Source organism: Cokeromyces recurvatus, assembly GCF_025118155.1.
Source record: "Cokeromyces recurvatus strain NRRL 2243 chromosome Unknown BX663scaffold_51, whole genome shotgun sequence".
NCBI lineage: Eukaryota > Fungi > Mucoromycota > Mucoromycetes > Mucorales > Mucoraceae > Cokeromyces > Cokeromyces recurvatus.
Genome location: NW_026251437.1, coordinates 100863 through 118852, shown reverse-complemented (window position 1 = coordinate 118852; position 17990 = coordinate 100863). Strand labels below are relative to the sequence as shown.

Below are 17990 nucleotides of genomic sequence, written 5' to 3'. Positions count from 1 at the left end.
TATTGCCTTTTATGTTTGAGCATTCCATTATAGCTTCCCCTTCTTTATTATCCATACTATTCTCGATAGAATACGCTGAATGATAGTGGTGTCCAAATTGTTTCGAAGTTCGTTTTGATGTATTACCTGTATTAGTAATAAAAGAATCACTTGTACCTGAATTCTTCGAATCCTACAGATAGATAAACATATATTTATATATACACTTGATCCTGTTCGAATACATAACACTTACTAATTCAATTTCTTCTGTTATCATAGTGGATAGGCTTGGAAGTGAACTATGAAAAACCCATTTCTTTTGTTCGTATTTTAACCTAATCCATGGTTCTAGATTATAATCTGTGGGCTCTTTATCATTTAAATTAGCTTCCCAATACCTGGAATATAATAATTTTTAGATACAACTCTTTAGTATATGCATCTAATAAAAAAAAACAAATATCATGCTTTACTTATTAGCTCTTTTGTTTCCCCATTTGATCATATTCTCTACTTGTTCTGGTGTCCAAGTATCAAGGTCAACCGATTTTACTGAGTTTTATCAAATCTATTTTAATCCTTTTTTTTTTTTTTTTATTCTTATATATTATAATATAATACATATTCTAATACATTAGTTGGATACCTTTACTAATATGTGTTCCTAAAGATCGATGGGCACCAGAACAACGAATACAGATAAAGATCCCTAGATTCCAAGATGCCCAACGAGGATCTTTAAAATAGTAATTCAATAAACATTTCAAAAAAAAAAACTTTATATTACCTCTTTTCTTACAGTCAGCACAGTGTTTATTTTCTGTTTCCTGTAATAACTTGATTAAAACTTTTGCATGTTGATTATTAAACCCTTCATTCGTTAATCTTGTTGTAGACATTTTTTTTTTTTTGAACAAAGAAACAAGGTAAATTATTAATCGTCCCACCATTTTATGTATTACAAAAAAATATATACATTTTTGTTTGTATCAAAACTTGATCTTGCCAATATTTATTCCAGCTTTTGATTATTGAGTGAAATAAAATTAAAAAAATCAGTAAATCTTACAGAAAAAAAAAAAAAAAAACTATATGCGATACACATAAACACATAGCATACACATGCTTTTTTTTTTTTTAACAAAACGGGATTTTTATTTCTTTTTTATTTATTTTTTTTTCTTTTCTTTTTTAATTTTTTTTTATATAAATGTATTATATTATTTTCTTCCAGAAGTTAAATCATTAAAAGCTGAAATAATACAGTTTTTGATTTCTCTAAAACTAACAATAAGGCATGATTGCTCATCTCTGGACATCAACATAATCTTTTCTTCGACGCCAGCGTCCAACTAGAATATGAAATAAATAAACAGGATACACACATTATTTATTTATTACTTTTACCTTATTGAGACAGGTCAAGACATGAACCATATCCACTACAGGTTGGCCATTCTCATCTACTTGGTGAAATACATAATCACGAAATAGTTTAATCAAGTAGCGATCTCCAGTTTCTGACCATCCAGGATCCATATCAAATCTATGGGGTTTTTTTTCTCTTTTTTTTTAAAACAGAATATTTACATTGACGTTTTCAATAATAATAATAATAATAATAAAATAAAACTTACTCTGGTCTTTCATTAATAAAACCCATTTTGGCCATTAATCGAACAAGTCGACCATTTTCTAATTCTCTAGAGAGTTCATTTTCTAACTCATCATTATAACTATAATTGTAAATAAGCTATCTGTTTTATATTAAGTATCTTTTTTTTTTTTTTTTTTTTTTTTTTTTTTTTTTTTTTTTTTTGCAAGAAAAAAAAACACACTTACGATTGACTACAATCAATTTCATAAAGAATATGTGGGCCAATCATTATAACTACTTCATCAATATTCTTTGTAGGTAAAGGTTTACTAAGCAAATACAAAACAATGTTTTTTAAATCGGATGAATAATACCGAGTAATGTATTCAAATGATTGTGCAGGATCATGAAATGCCTGAAGAGAATTGCAAGCCAATGCAACTATTAGTTTACCAAATGATAATAAATCTTCTTGCTGCTGTCGTACAACGTTTAAACCACTGTCAAATTGTAAAACATCCAAAATACTCGCCCCATTTAACCTTATTCTATATTTTACATAGCATGAATTATAATTCCTTTTTTCTTTTTCTTCTTCTTTATAATACCTATTCTTGCCTGTGATCAGAATTCTTTTAGGATCAATATTTCGGGCAGCTAATCCAGAAGCATGAGCTGTTTTTAATGCAGAGGCAATTTGTGTAATATAACTCCAAAGTGTTGATTCAGGAATTAATGGTGTATTACTTCTATTATTATTATTACTACTATATAAGGCTGCCTGTCCTTGAGGTGTAAAATAAGTTGAATAAATTGTAGTGGAACAAGGATGATAATCATACACAAAAATTAACGCTATTTTATATATGTATATACATGTATATATATATATAAAAAAAACATATATTAATATCCTTCACACATACATACATACATACATCTATTTATAAAGTAATCAAAACATACACGAATCACCAAATGCTCTAGTTGTAAACGCTTCACGAATAGATACAATATTACAATGTCGAATACGTCTCCATGCTTCTACGACTTGCATAGCTAATTCATTCACTAATCTATATCCTTCAATACGAATTAATACATATGTACGACCATCTACGCTACATGTTGCCTTATAAACAGATGTTGTATGCCCATAAAATAAACTAGCTTTCTCTCCTGTTGTTTCTAAAGGATACAATGAATGGTACACATGAACGTCTGTAGGTAATCCTAAATCTCGAGCTATCATCATAATAGTTTAATATTCTAATTGATTTCATTATCGTATTTATTACCAGAAGCTGTCATCAATTGTGCTTCATTGCGTTGTGTAAGCTGTTCTCGAATATGGTCAGGCAAAAAAAATGAATGAATTGTTCTTTGATTAGGTGATAGATGACTGATATGTGGTAAAGGGGTCGAATATAAATGATGCTGTAACTATAGTAATAAACTTAAACAATCAGCTATTGCTATAGATAACTAAATACATATACAAAGGAAAATGTCACTTTACTGGTTGTCTAGGAAACATAGGTTGTTCATTCATATAATAATAAGGGTCTATTTGTGTTGCAGGGATCATGCCAAGTCTAGCTAACATTTCAGAAGGTAATTGTGTTTGTGTTGATGAAGATTGCTGCTGCTGCTGTGCAGTGTTTGTCTATTTATTTACTTGTGAATAAATTCGTATTTTTATTATTATTATACTTTGCTTACATCATTTGATATACCAAATTGAGCAAATCCAGTTGTTACAGTTGCTATATTAGATGGGTTAGATTGTTGCTGCTTACTGAAATAATAAAAGTAATGTTAAATATCCATATCCATATAGTTGTATATGCATATACTTTACGCTATTGTAAGATCTAAAATATATAGATATATACATATTCATATTTATATTATTAGATTTTATGGATAATAATTTTAATCATTATTTACCTTTATTTGTATTTGATTCTTTTTCTTTATATGTAGGTATGCATGTATAAAAAGAATATGAATTTATGGAAAAAAAAAAGCACAAATAGATGAAAATTACCTATAACAAATCTAGGAACAAATTCTGGTGCATTTACACTTCTAGCTGATACAGACGATAACACTATTGGTTTACTTTTACTGATAATAAAATTGATATTTAGATAAACTTAGGAAAATAAAGAGAGAGATTGGCTTACTTTTCTGGACTTGCTTGAACAGAGTTAGTTTTGTTCTATAATAGATTTTAAGTAATTAATTATAACTCCATTTCGTAATGTAGATTTTATTATATAGTCTGGATCTCAAGTCAAATAAGTTTTTCTTTTTTTTTAAAAAAAAAAAAAATACACACCGTATCATGATTAAACTCGCAACCTTTTCCTTCGAATTTACAATAGCCATGAATTATGACATTTCTACAAAGCCGTTTTCCACTACTATTTCCTGCTTATAATAAATGAATAAGTCATCAACTAAAAAAAAAAAAAAAAAAAAAAAAAAAAAAAAAAAAAGTTTTCTTTTTTTTTTCGACTTTATATATGTATTTGTAGGTATGTATGTATGTATATAAACCTTTCAAAGGAGGTTTTGGTGTAGTTTTTTTGGACTCAGTCTGTTCTCCTTCCAAAGTAGGATTCACGATTGGGATTATGGAAGGAGACTGTGGAGGGATTACTATTTGTCCGCTAAGTGAATTTTGCATCTATTAAAAGGAAAAGAAATAAGCAAAAAATAGAGCATATTAATTTTGTAAATGTTTGTTTGACTGAAAAATTTAGCCATTATAAGAATGGTGGTTGGTGGTGACGCATATTTAAACTCCGAAGAATCTGTTCCATTTTTTTTTTTTCTTTCTGAATTTAGATATATAATGCTCTCCAAATCCTAATACTGTTAACTAAAAGGGAAGGAAGGAAAAAAGGAAAAAAAAAAAAGAAAAGAGACGTGAATAATAATGAAAAAAAAAGACGGAAAGTAATATATAGAAGAATAGGATTTTTTTTTTTTGATGTTAGTATAAGAGGCTCTTATATTAGTCAAGCATGCTGTGTGACTTAAAACCCCTTCTCAGTTGATTATAGTTAAGTTAAAATACAAAGAAGTACGATTATTGTATATAAATAGTATTCAGAAAGGGGGAGGGAACACTGTTTTTATTCTATGAAACGCAAATGAAGAAAGTAAAATTTGATTTTGTGTACATTACGCTGAGACACTACACTCAAATATCTTCTTTTTTGTTATTATGCTGGCTCATAAAACGGCTCCAATGATTTCAATTATTGTGTTCTTTTGCATTTGTTAGTTTTTTTTTCTCTTTCAAACAATGTATTTAGTGAGCGAAAATGATGAAACTGAAAGATATATGTGTATACAGTATTTTGAAAGCATATATTTACTATATTGCAATTACTAATTATGGCAATGCTGAGTCAAAAGCATTAGTATTAAAGAATAAAACAATTTTTGAGTTCATCATTATTATTAAGATATATTGCCGCCTTTCGCTTCAACGCCTTATTATTGACAAACATAATATACATATGCCAATCTAGTCTCTCTCTCTCTTTTCTTTTAATATACTAAATATCTGTTACATATTCACATCCTTCATGTATTTTCTTCGAAGGGCTTTTTATAGTTATACAATTAGCTATTTTAAACAAAGTGAAAAAAAAAGTTTGCAATACAGTTTAGATTGGATGAATTAAAAAAATAAATAAATAATCTAGTAGCATACTATTATTATTTATTACAGCTCTGATCTCAGCATACTTCTCTAGTTTTCATATGTTTATGTATATTAGTATCCAAATAGAGTCACTTTCTTTAATAAATTATCATCACTAGCTAAATACAAAAAAAAAAAATGTTTCTGGATCAAAATTTACCAGAAGGACAGCATTTAAAATAAAAAAAGCCATATTTAAATACTTTTTAATTAATAAGAGGTAAATAATTTATACACATGTTGTATATCAAGAACTAGGCTTTGAATTGTGCTCTTTATTGTTTCCATAGTAACTCAGCAAAGTAATATTATACTTTACTACATTTTTTTTTTTTTTTTTTTTTAAAAAAAAAAAAAAACTTCGTTAAAATGACGCTATTTCGTTAGCTTCAAATTCCAATAAAGTTTTACCTTTTGCTACCATTAATAATCACAATTTTCTTCTTCTTCTTTTCCCTCTTTCAAACGGCTGTTGATTATCTCTATTTTATTTACAACTTTCTGACCTTAACTTGTCATTTTTCTGTATGAACAAATGATTAAAAACATATATGTATATATCTTATCATTAAGCAGCAGGGTAATCATAGCTATCAAAAAGAGAAATGATTCTAATTACCTTATTCAAAAGAGAAACGCTATAATATATATACCTGTATTTTGTAATTGTAAAGTAACTTTTTTTATGCTTATGAATTGAGATTTTATCCCGTAAATTAACCTTAGACCAGATTATATATCATTGACTCTTTTTTTTTTTCTTTACAAATAATTCAAAGCTATTATAACAGATATAAATAGACCTTTTTTTTTTACAGCTCATTTAGTAATAAGGATACTATTTTAAATTGGAGAATAAAAGTGTCAATCATTAATTTATGCTGCCGCTATGATTTTTTTTAAGACTATACTGTACATAGTTTAGGATGGGTAGGAATTGTCACTTTGCCAAAATTAAATGACACTAAACCAAAAATAATAACTGTCCTTAAGTAAAATCGGTTTATCAACAAATAAAAATAAAAAATGAACTATTATACTTAATGCTAACAAAAGTAGATGACTTTTCAGCAAGTCACAAACGTTTACAAGACAAATAATACTTGAACCATTTGATCAGCTTAAAAGAGTAGTGTGAGTAATAGTATTAGTATTTTTCTCTCAAAAGCCTGTGAAGAAGGTTTTATAACTATCATCATACAGAAGACATGAAACTGGAATTCTTATCAAGAATTTGGAAGACAAAGGAGAGGAACAACAAGAGTCTGTACCAATGTCGGACGACAAGGGGATAGATATTACTTGATGAGCAATACATTACATCTTGTCTGTCATTGATAATAATAATCTTTAAACTATACTTCAAAAAAAAAAAGAAAAGAAAAGCAAAAACTTTGCTTTAGTTTAAATAAAAGTTATGTTACAGAAGGGATACTTGACGGGTACAAGCAGATTGAAGTATGATATAATGCCACTATATGGTCAATTATCGATAACACTGTTTGATAACATGAATTATATAAAAATTATACAGCAAGTTTCTTTCTTCTTCTTCTTTTTTTTTTTTTTTTTTTTTTTTTTTTTTTTTTGTGGGCTTGTTAATGCCGTGATTTGTAGCCAACAGGCCAACCCAATATATTACAAGGATCACCACCAAAGTAACCAAGCTTTCAATTTAGAGCAGTGATATGACTATGTTTGAGAACCGCATTCTTCCCGCTGATGATCTTCTCTATCTGGATGTTAAAGCAAGGTAAAATATATTTGCTGCAAGTTTAATCAAGCCAGTATCACACACAGCTTGTAACTAGAAAAGAATAGAAAAGAAATGATAGTAATTAGCTAAAAAAAAAAGAAAAAAAAAAGAAGAGAAGAAATCCCGCTAATCATTTCTGGGATTATTGGCCATTTTCACTACTGTATTTAACTTGCTAAATCTATCATTTGTCTTTAATGAATTATATTTATCTATGTATAAAAGGAGTATCTTTTCAAAAAAAAAAAAAAGATACTTGATTTGTATAGCATAATTGAATAACAGGACTTGTAACCTTTTATCGTAAATTTAGTTTATGCATGTCGCTAAGAATAATATGCAATATTACGTAGATCCTCCACTTTTTTGTTTTTTTTTTTAGAGTTCATGCAAGTCTACTTGAAATATTTTTTTTTTTTACTCGGCGGTTAAAAACGATAATACAAACTACTACTACTGCTACTGCTACTATTGTAATGAAATAGATATTGACTTTAAACAACAGATAAGTTAAAAGAAGCTAAAGAAAAAAAAAAGGCCATATTTATGGTAATACATAAGCAAGTAAATAAATAGATAAAAGGAGAGGATTTGTGGGGTAGAAGAGAGATAAAAGAGTAAGCAATAAAAAAAAAAAAGAATGATTTCATCAGTACATACTATATTTTAACTAGTGATTATCTAAAATGGGTAATAAATTTAAGACACGACACTACTATAAAATTGAATTATTGCCCCTTTTTTTATTATTTCCTTTTTATTATTATTATTATTCTTATTTAACACTATTATGACACAAGGACAATTTATTGGCGCTATTGATCAAGGAACGACTTCTACAAGATTCGTTATTTTTGATAAAAATGGAAAATTATTAACATATCATCAAATGGAATTTGAGCAACATTATCCACGTCCAGGGTAACTCCATAACACTTGTTCTTCTTCTTCATTTAACCCTTTTTTTTTCTTTTTCTCCCTTTGTTTATTCTTAGTTGGGTTGAACATGATCCATATGATATTCTGGCGTCTATAGATACTTGTATTGAACATGCTGTTCATAAACTTTCATTATTAGGACATCATCCTTCTTCTATTCAATGTGTAGGCATCACAAACCAACGTGAAACAACTATAGCGTGGGATAGTGAAACAGGCCAACCTCTTTATCCAGCTATCGTTTGGAGTGATAATCGTACTGCTCAAACTGTACAAGAATTAAAGAAGACCGGATCTATCGATTTTCTTCGTTCTATATGTGGTTTACCATTAACAACTTATTTTTCAGCAGTGAAACTTAAATGGATGTTGGATCATGTGCCTGAAGTAAAAGTAGCATATGAAAATAATAGATTACAATTTGGTACAGTCGATAGTTGGATCATATATGTAATATAAAAAAAGAGTATAAGATGTATCATATCATATCATATCTATTAACATGTCTATTATATATATATACATACATAGAATCTAACTGGCGGAATTGATAAAGGAGGTGTGTTTGTTACAGACGTTACAAATGCAAGTAGAACTATGTTAATGGATATTCATACACTTCAATGGAGTGAAAAAGCAATAAAGTAACAAGAATTTTTTGTTTATTATTTTTACTATACTTATACATCATCCATCCATCATTGTTTATTAGCTTTTTTGGCTTTCAAGGTATTAAATTAGCTAAAATTGTACCCTCATCAAGTGTATTTGGTAAATTATCAAGTGGCTCATTAAAGAATATACCCATCAGTGGTTGTTTAGGGGATCAGCAGAGTGCATTAGTAGGGCAAAAATGTTTTCATGTAGGTGATGCGAAGAATACATATGGTACAGGCTGTTTCATGCTTTTCAATACAGGACTTCAACCTGTCCTTTCTAATAATGGTCTTTTAACGACAGTGGCCTATCAATTTGAAGGTCAATCACCTGTTTATGCTCTAGAAGGCTCAGTTGCTGTCGCTGGATCCTCTATTCAATGGTTACGTGATAATCTAGGAATCATTCAAGATGCAAAAGAAATTGGTCAACTAGCTGCTAAAGTAAAAGATACGGCAGGTGTTTATTTTGTAACAGCCTTTAGTGGATTATTTGCTCCTTATTGGAGACATGATGCACGAGGAACGATCTGTGGACTTACTCAGTTTACAAAGAGAGAACATATTGCTCGTGCTACATTAGAAGCTGTTTGTTATCAAACAAGAGCTATTTTAGAAGCTATGAATAAAGATGCAGATCAACCTTTAAGATCACTTAAAGTAGATGGGGGTGTTTCTAATTCAGATGAATGTATGCAAATTCAAGCTGATGTATTAGATGATATCGAAGTAGAACGACCAGAAATGAGAGAGACAACCGCATTAGGTGCTGCTATTGCTGCCGGTTTGGCGATGGGCATATGGAAGAATATGGAAGACGTAGTAAAAGTGAATTCGAATAACACGATTATATTCAGGTCAAAAATTTCAGCTCGTAGGAGAGATAAGATGTATAATGGTTGGAAAGAAGCAATTACACGTTCTTTTGGATGGGCCGAAGTAGTTGATCAACACTGTGATGACAATGATTATTAACCAATGTGTCTATATAACATCACTTAACGTTATTGATTAAAGAATCTCTACATTCAATTTTAATCAAAAAAAAACTTTAACATTATTGTGTATTTATGCTTAATTGAAAAAAAAAAGAAAACATTATTTTTTATATAAAAAAATAAATAAATAAAATAGTTTTGTCTTTTATTTAATGTGAATTCAATTCAAATTAAAAAAATAAAAATAAAAAAAGTTAAAAACAATTATTTATAAAAGTAATCTTCATTTCCATCACAACATTGAAACTGGCATTTCGAAATGATGATGGCAATTAAGTTGAATATTGAAACTTTTATTAAATGACTTTATTTAAGAGTAAAAAAAAGAAATAATTGTGTTAATTACATTTGCGAGTTGGAAGTAAAAAGAAAAGAGTAATCATGTTATTTACATTATAGGATTAGAGAAAAAATGCCCAAAAATGGATCTATAAAAAAAGATAGGATTAAATTTAAACCCAGATTAACTAATAAATGCATTAGCTTTAATTTATTCTTTATTAAGAGAAATAAACCATCATTTATTACATAATAAAGAGGTTATTCAAATGAAACTAGTATATTGTACTTTACAGCATGATGTATTCATTCTACACTCAGTTTTAATTAGAGTCATTGTTAGAATATTCAAGCATTAATAATAATAATATTACATAATAACATCTCATATAGGATAGTAATAGTGGTAGCATATGAATAATTGGTATTGTTATAGCTAACATATTCACTATGAATTAATATTGATGCGTTGCTTACCCCAGAAATAACACTTTAATATATATTTCTAGTAATAGCGACAACTCAGGGAGAAAAAAGAATAAAAATAAATCTTATTGTAGGCAGAATTATTCGGAGAAAATATTTATGACTAATGCTTTATTATAGCAATATTTGCTTATCCAAATCGCATTTCTATCAATGTCATCACTTACCTTACAAAAACTTATAAATAACCCTTCATATTTTTCATATTATTTTTTGTATTGTTTCTCTTTAATAAACTATACAAAGTTTATCTTTTTGCACCTGAAAACACTTTTATTTGAAAACCCGCTTCTCGTCTATTCTCAAAAAAATATTTGAACTTGGTCAAGCATTTCTCATTAGCTATTAGACCGAGTAACAATAGCGAAGAAAAACAAAATAGCATAAAAATTACTAAATTAAGAAACTAGATTGGTATAGGATGAGATGAATATTTGGCCTTTAAAACATAACAATTAGAAGAATTCAGATCATATTAGCTTTGAGGAGTAAAAGAAAGAGAATTGAACTAGAAGGAGGGTCTAGGGGGGGGATATTTTCTCCCTTCCTAAAACACGCAGAATGAGATTAATGATTTTACACAACTTGAATGGGCTTTTCAAAACGATTAGAATGTCGATCGTTTTTTTTTCCTTTTACTTAATATTTTACCAAAACTTAAGAATAACAAAAAGCGTAAAGGGAAGCAGAAAGCAACAGGAGAGCTGATCATTCTATTGATCTCTATAATTCCATTGGATGATGCCATAAGTCTACGCTCCAAAAGGATGGAGTCAAATAGAAGTTGCCAGTTTTTTTTTTCTTTCTTTCTTTCTTTATTTTTCTTTATTTTTCTTTATCATCACAATAATGGAAATATCTAGAGATTTGGCAATTTGCATGTTTCATTATGTAGATTATACTGAAGAAAATGTTAAAAAATGTGTGGAAGGAATGAAAAAGTTTGGTGATGTAGAAATCTGTTATAACATAGATCCTAAACAGCCAGTTATTGTAACTAAAGAAAGGATTCGTAAACTGCCTAATTCCTACCATTTATATCCAGCCATATTAGACTAAATACCTCTAAAATGGGTTGAAATACTACTAATTATTGTTATATATATATGTATAAATATTTGGTGTTTTATTTAAATCTTTCTAATAAATAGGCGTTAGCCTTCAAATCACTGGTATTATAAGTGAACAGTTCATTTGAAATCATAAATGTATCTACAGCAACTTTTTTGATTGCGGGGTAAGTCTTCAGTAATTCTTGAACATGATGGGATCTACTGGAAAGTCCAGCAAAATCTAATACTGCAAGACAAATTGAATGTTTAGATGCATTTAAATATTTAAAATAAATCAAAAGGATTTATTGATAGTGATCTTTTTTTAGAGTTTACACTTATTTAATAAATTTTTACCTTGAGTAGTTCCATCTACTTTATCTAATTGTTCGTATATTTTTCGATCCACTTTAAGGTCTTGCTCTACAAAAGCTGTTAAAGCTCTTGAGCTTGAAAACACAAAAATATGCGTTGCAAAAGATCTGGAACGCAAATTGTCTATCATTTGATTCAATAGCTTTACACGGTTATTTATGGTATCTGCAGTAGGGGACTTTCGAACGTACCCTACAATTTCAAATCCATTATTTTGTAGAGCTTTCAGTGATTGTTGATAATTGGGTAAATATTCAGTAATTGATGTTATTAGACTGTCTATCAAAGAAATATATTAGATTTTCACATTACTTTGCACTATATGTAGTTTTACCATGGTAAATATTTTAAATTCAAAAGCTAAGGAAAGAGAAAACAGAAAAAACAAGTCTGTAAAAAACTCTGTATAGTGTATAAAAAGAAAAAATAATATGGAAAAATGGCGAGGGCTATTTATACAAATATATAAATACATATAAAAATGTATATATATTTTTTGCAAGGTAAGTGACAACATTGATAGAAATGTGATTTGGATAAACAAATATTGCTATTATAAAGCATTATGTGTAAACGTTGTCAGTGTAAATGTTGTCTCCGAACAGTTCTGCTTGTGATAGGATATATTTTCATCTTTATTCTCCCCGAGTTGTCGCTGTTACAAATTATTATTTCTGGGATAAGTAACGCGTTAGTATTAATTCACAGTGAATATTCCCGCTATAACAATACCAAGTGTTTACAAGCTACTATTATTATCATCATCCTCTGAGATGTTATTACATGACAATATTTAACATTATAGATGTGTATATATAGTATGTATGACTTGTATAAATAATTATGTAATTAAATATAACAGTCATAAACCTATTGGATCCTTATTATTACATAATACAATGGACATAATTATTTTTAATGCTCGATGACTGCTATTAAAACTGAATGTTATATAATGAACATTATGCTGTAAAGTACGATACACTAGTTTTATTTGAATAACCTCTTTATTATGTAATAAATGATGGTTTATTTCTATTAACTTAGTTATAAAGACGACTAATATCATAACGGTAAATTCTATCCATCACAAAAAGATTTCTTTTTCTACCCTCGTGATTTTTATTTTCTATGGAATTTAAAAAATTTTAACTTGTTGCTTGAACACCAACGAGTAAATACAAGTAATGTTTTGTTACTGAACACTGTTGAATTTTCCTTTGTCAGTTCGAAGATATCCTTTGTACTAATTAATTTTTCTTCGTATATTTCTAGAGTACCCCAGTTTAACGCCAGAAATGATGAGTTTAGGAGGCGGTTTGTTGTAAAGGATATAGTTCAATTTGTGGAATATTCGGTATACTACCGGCTAATGGATGGACCAAATGCAGGAAGGGAGCCTGTTCAGGACGAAAGAAAGAGGGTTGAGGATGGTGTGTGGCATTTGAAAGTGGCTATGCATGTTGAAGCAGATAATAGCATGGTCCCAAGTAAGCCTTGAGTCTGAGTGGAAGACACAATGTTGCGGCTTGCCACCGGGGAGCCAACCAAGTCACCATCGACATATTATTATTTTGAATCAGAAATAATTGTAAGTTATGCAAATATTCAAAATAAAGACTGAGTCTTACTTTAACCGAGAAAAAAATGCCCTAAAAGTATAATTCAGACAGATCGACAGCTTTGTCACTTTAGAACGTTTTCCATAAATGGTAGAATTTGTTAAAATTTGATACTTTATTAGTATGTGTAGATTCAAATTAAACAAATGATCTGTCAGAAATATTTGCAACAACATGCTCTAGCGCATTTTACCAGTCGACTGTAAAGAAGCTGATGTGGTTCTATTGCAAAAAATAACAAATAGTACAGTTGAATACAGATGCATATCTAGCGAAGACGTAGAAATTTTCCAATTGGGAGATGTTATAAAGAATGAAAACTTGGCTGATGTTTCTCTTTGCGGGTTGGATCTCAACCGACATCAGGTTTTTGCTGCTGCTTATGGGGAGGGTGATGAATCCCATCAAATCAGGCGATGCTCTACTAAAGAGTATTTTACCTTAACAGGGTCTATAAGACACGTAAAGAGAGAAACAAAAAAAAATGACTCGAGAAAATATGGAGGATATACTTCTCAACATTCCTACAACCAAGACAGCTGTTCTTTCAAACTATTTGCAATACGTAACTTATATTTTCTTACATCTAAACAGAATACTAGCATTTAACAACTTCTCAACTGCTGAAAGTCACTTTCACCTATATCAGGGAGTTCAAAGGGCCAGACAAGAAATGACCAATGTCCTCATTAATGGTGGAAAAAAATACAATAAGGCCAAAAGAAAGAACACAAAGAAGAAGAGGAAGTAGAGGAAGAAAAGAAAGAAGAGGAGAGACAAAGAAGCGAAAAAAAAAGACAAAGAAGTTCCTCAGTAGACAAAGTGAGTATTCTAGCATCAAAGCAGAGAGACAAACACTATATTTATTAACTATTATTTTAGGAACACCAAGAAGCTTTGGAAGCCCCAACTTTTCAAATACGACAAAAGTAAATTGTCTATTATAGTTTTCGGAAATGGCATGTTCGGAAAAGACGGTGTACATTTGAAGGGTCTCAGGGTGGGAGTGACAGGAGTTTTTTACAAACAACTCAAAATAAGACAGAAATTAGGAGAACTTTTACTTGCTTCTATAGATGAGTTCAAGACTTTAAAGGTACAACAAGATTTACCAAAACTGGTCAAAGAATAATTTATTAATACTATAAATATAGACCTGTCATGCATGTTTTCAAACATACTTGACTGATGCTTACATTAGGTTGTGCAGTGTTCAAACTTGCCAAAGTTGCGGAATAATGTGGCAACGCGACGTTAACACGTCGAAAAATATATTCAAGATCTCAATACAAGTGATTGGTGGTCATGGGCGTCCACGGGAGTTCACGAGAGAACAATAGGTCTTGTTTTTTTTATATCGCCGTCTCGTACACGGTTTCTCTTGTTAAAGAGATTTAGATATTTACAGATATGCTGCATCTATTTTTTTTTCGTCCAGAAAAAATCTAACATTCTGTCTCATTTTAACTTATTCTCCTCTGTCCCACTTTCGCATCTGTGTCTCATTTTCATTTGGGTGCCCCATTTTCGTATTTCTGTACCAATTTTCCTGCTATTGTCCCAATTTAATTTTTGAATAACCCAATTATTTTTTTATTGGCCCAACCTAGTTTCCCAGACTGCAGAACGTCAACGGCGTCTTATTATATATCATTCGTCATCACTTTTATTAAATAATCTCTTTCTTTCTTTTTCTTTTCTTTTTCTTTCTTTCTTTTTCCTTCTTTCTTTCTTTCTTTTTTTTTTTTTTTTTTTTTTACCAAAATGTTATTTCTTCCTTTTGAAGCAAGATGGGAACACGCTCAAAGTGTAATACAGAAGTTTATAAAAAATGCGAGTTCCTTTAAAACAATTAGTTCATTTATATCCATTTGTATTCAACAACCAGAAATATTAATCACCTTTTACAAGAGTACAAATCCATTAGAATCTGCTTTATATTTCACGACTGTATTAATCGTTTTTCATTATATTATTTCTGAAATAACAAAAAACTATAGTCAAGTTGGTAAATAAATACACATATTTGTAAAGAAAAAAAAAAGGCTGTAAAATATGAATCATGTTTATTTAGATAAAGCTTGGTCAATTTTACCTTGTTTATATGCATGGCATTTTGCTATTCATGATTATACCTTACATGGCTCCTTTCATCCTAGACTTTTAACGGCTGCTATCTTAATTACAACTTGGGGTAGTCGTCTTACATACAATTTTGCTAGGAAAGGTGGCTATTATTGGTCAGGTCAAGATTATCGATATCCATACATATTAAAGAAAATAGGACCCCTCTTTATGGGTCTACTTAATTTATTTGTCATCGCTCCCTTTCAAAACTATCTTTTACTTTTAATCGTCACTCCTCTTTACATGACGCATAGTCTATTCTCTAGTAGTTACTCACCTAATCGTGCTTCAAATCAATTGTCGTGTCTTGATTGGATCACCGTAGTCTTGCATTTATTTTTTTTAACTATTGAAGTCATTGCTGATGAACAACAATATGTATTTCAGACCGGGAAACATGCTTTATTAAGTCATCATCTGAAGCCAGAACAGTTGGAAGGGGATTATAAGTTGGGTTTTCTTTGGCATTCAGGCTTGTTTCAATTCAGTCGTCATCCTAATTTCTTTGCTGAACAAGCCATGTGGTGGACTATCTATTTGTTTTCTGTATCTGCTGTACAGGAGGCAACAGGTTCGACTGATTCAAGTTCGTACCTGAATTGGACTCTCTTTGGCCCAATCATATTATCAGGTCTGTTCCAAGGTAGTACATGGATTACTGAGGTAAGTAAATAAGTAAGTAAACAAGTATTATTCATATTGATTATATATTTTATATAGAAAATTTCAACTGAAAAGTATCCAGATTATACTCTTTATCGTAAATCTGTAAACAAATTCATTCCATGGTTTCCTACCAAAATGACCGAAACATCTGATAAAAAAGAATTTTAATATGTATGTACACAAGCGACGATGTTATAATAAATGACAGTCATGTTGATTCTCTATTACATCTTTTCTTTTGCTTTCTCTTTATTTATATATAAGACACAGTTTCATTATTTTTTTTAAAAAAAAAAAAAAACACATTGAATTTACAATTTCTTAGATTTAGCAATGGCCTTCTTAACCTTCTTCTTATCGACCTTTATGTCTTTCTTTTCATTCTTTTTAGTTTCCTTCTTCTCTTCTTCTTCCTTCTTAGGCTGCTCTTCCTTCTTTGGTTCTATTTTTTTATTATTCTTCTTTTCCTTTTTGTTTTCTTCGTTTTCTTGTTTAGGGAGGGCTGTATAAATAGGAAGTAATGGTGAATTAAGACCGTGAACACTGATCATCTCTACTTGATCCCATTCATGTGCAGCAATCTTGACGATTTCTGGTACAGCTACTTCATAATTTTTTAACACTTCTTCCTTTGACATTCCAAAATTACCAATTAAAACACGACTATGAAACAAAAAAAAATGAATCAATAACCTCTTCATCCTCCTTTTTTTTTTCTATATACACATATATATATACATATACATACGTGATAAGACCATTATGTAACTTGACATAAGTAGCTTGTAATGCCTTTTCAACTTGATGTTTTAATGAACCATTGCCTTTAATAGCGATAGGAACTCTAGATAGAATATTAAGTATACAAGACTCTACTATAATTCCTTGATAATTTAAACACTTACTTGTTTCTTTGAACAAATTTACTGCCAATTAAATTAAGCACCATGTGTGAGATTCTGTCATCCACCATAAACAAGTCATAAGAAGCCAACAACTTTCTTTTAGCTTCATATGCTTTATATACAGTACCAAGTGTTCTAGTATTAACAACCTATTATTATATATTAGATACCCCCAGTCTTTCAATTTGTGTATATTGGATGCTGTGCTAATGTGCTAACCTTTTTAATTGAAGTAACATTTCCGCTCTTAACTTTCTCCTCTATACTTTTTTCGTCATCTTTAGTAATGTAACAGATCTCAATATCTTCAGGATAAGGAGAATGAGGCAAAGGACTATAATAGACATATTAGATCTACGAAAAAAAAAATACATAAACAAAAACGTCATCAAACTTACATCTTCTTTCTTTTTATTTGAGACTTGTTCATAATTTTATGAGTTGATATTTCTACATAAATACCATTTTCTTCATCACTTTCAAGTAAATTGTTACTGGAAACATTTTGTTCTCTATATTTGTATAAAGCGTCAATAGCTTTTTTAGCCTGAAAAAAATAAAATAAAATTGAATCAGAAAAGATTAGATATACATGTATTCAAGAAAAAAAAAGAAAAGGAATAGTAATCTCTCTTTCTTTTACTCCTTTTGTCGTTGTTGTACCTGTTTTAAATCTAACTTTTGAGCCATTTTAATTAACAATATGTGTATATATAATAAATATATAAAAAAAAGTGTGTGTAAAGTTTATTTATTTTTTTTTTTTAGGTAATTGAAAGACGCATAAGCCACTTTACAAAAGTCACAGTCCACCTTTCTTTTTTTT

The 17990-nt window shown here is 29.5% G+C and overlaps 10 protein-coding genes across 10 annotated transcripts; 5 read left to right on the top strand and 5 right to left on the bottom strand.

Moving 5' to 3' along the window:
* Positions 1-268: 268 nt before the first annotated feature.
* On the bottom strand, positions 269-848 carry BX663DRAFT_405765 (uncharacterized protein; the record flags this gene model as incomplete). Its single annotated transcript, XM_051522251.1, has 4 exons — positions 269-380; positions 456-534; positions 629-718; positions 770-848. Coding segments are annotated over 4 exons (360 nt in total), but the record flags the coding sequence as incomplete, so codon positions are not given.
* A 302-nt stretch (positions 849-1150) lies between these two features.
* Positions 1151-4305, bottom strand: BX663DRAFT_527391 (uncharacterized protein). The gene is made up of 15 exons (XM_051530036.1): positions 4145-4305; positions 3924-4015; positions 3769-3803; positions 3630-3709; positions 3530-3553; positions 3441-3453; positions 3302-3377; positions 3099-3245; positions 2878-3022; positions 2546-2824; positions 2188-2434; positions 1825-2127; positions 1620-1718; positions 1390-1546; positions 1151-1334 (listed from the first exon to the last, which is right to left on the bottom strand). Exons 1-15 carry the CDS (start codon positions 4272-4274, stop codon positions 1203-1205), a joined length of 1959 nt encoding a protein of 652 aa, XP_051377728.1. The 5' UTR covers positions 4275-4305; the 3' UTR covers positions 1151-1202.
* A 3493-nt stretch (positions 4306-7798) lies between these two features.
* Positions 7799-9793, top strand: BX663DRAFT_481347 (uncharacterized protein). Its single transcript, XM_051524363.1, has 4 exons — positions 7799-7980; positions 8055-8448; positions 8530-8642; positions 8711-9793. The coding sequence occupies exons 1-4, from the start codon at positions 7850-7852 to the stop codon at positions 9627-9629; spliced, it is 1557 nt and encodes a 518-aa protein (XP_051377727.1). The 5' UTR covers positions 7799-7849; the 3' UTR covers positions 9630-9793.
* A 1503-nt stretch (positions 9794-11296) lies between these two features.
* BX663DRAFT_444490 (uncharacterized protein) lies at positions 11297-11476 on the top strand (the record flags this gene model as incomplete). Its single annotated transcript, XM_051523624.1, has 1 exon — positions 11297-11476. The coding sequence occupies one exon, from the start codon at positions 11297-11299 to the stop codon at positions 11474-11476; it is 180 nt and encodes a 59-aa protein (XP_051377726.1).
* Positions 11477-11543: 67 nt separating this feature from the next.
* On the bottom strand, positions 11544-12181 carry BX663DRAFT_533702 (uncharacterized protein; the record flags this gene model as incomplete). Its single annotated transcript, XM_051530551.1, has 3 exons — positions 11544-11716; positions 11827-12036; positions 12157-12181. 3 exons carry the CDS (start codon positions 12179-12181, stop codon positions 11544-11546), a joined length of 408 nt encoding a protein of 135 aa, XP_051377725.1.
* Positions 12182-13213: 1032 nt separating this feature from the next.
* BX663DRAFT_444511 (uncharacterized protein) lies at positions 13214-13396 on the bottom strand (the record flags this gene model as incomplete). Its single annotated transcript, XM_051523625.1, has 1 exon — positions 13214-13396. A coding segment is annotated over one exon (183 nt), but the record flags the coding sequence as incomplete, so codon positions are not given.
* Positions 13397-13649: 253 nt separating this feature from the next.
* On the top strand, positions 13650-14370 carry BX663DRAFT_527385 (uncharacterized protein; the record flags this gene model as incomplete). Its single annotated transcript, XM_051530035.1, is given in 2 exon segments — positions 13650-13915; positions 13935-14370. Coding segments are annotated over 2 exon segments (549 nt in total), but the record flags the coding sequence as incomplete, so codon positions are not given.
* A 75-nt stretch (positions 14371-14445) lies between these two features.
* BX663DRAFT_527377 (uncharacterized protein) lies at positions 14446-14934 on the top strand (the record flags this gene model as incomplete). The annotated part of the gene is made up of 2 exons (XM_051530034.1): positions 14446-14583; positions 14663-14934. Coding segments are annotated over 2 exons (225 nt in total), but the record flags the coding sequence as incomplete, so codon positions are not given.
* Positions 14935-15224: 290 nt separating this feature from the next.
* Positions 15225-16606, top strand: BX663DRAFT_481343 (uncharacterized protein). Its single transcript, XM_051524362.1, has 3 exons — positions 15225-15474; positions 15541-16256; positions 16314-16606. The coding sequence occupies exons 1-3, from the start codon at positions 15231-15233 to the stop codon at positions 16425-16427; spliced, it is 1074 nt and encodes a 357-aa protein (XP_051377721.1). The 5' UTR covers positions 15225-15230; the 3' UTR covers positions 16428-16606.
* On the bottom strand, positions 16484-17890 carry BX663DRAFT_546973 (ribosomal protein L1p/L10e family-domain-containing protein). Its single transcript, XM_051530983.1, has 6 exons — positions 17828-17890; positions 17563-17711; positions 17384-17498; positions 17165-17313; positions 17008-17103; positions 16484-16922 (listed from the first exon to the last, which is right to left on the bottom strand). The coding sequence occupies exons 1-6, from the start codon at positions 17852-17854 to the stop codon at positions 16571-16573; spliced, it is 888 nt and encodes a 295-aa protein (XP_051377720.1). The 5' UTR covers positions 17855-17890; the 3' UTR covers positions 16484-16570.
* Between the last annotated feature and the right edge of the window lie 100 nt (positions 17891-17990).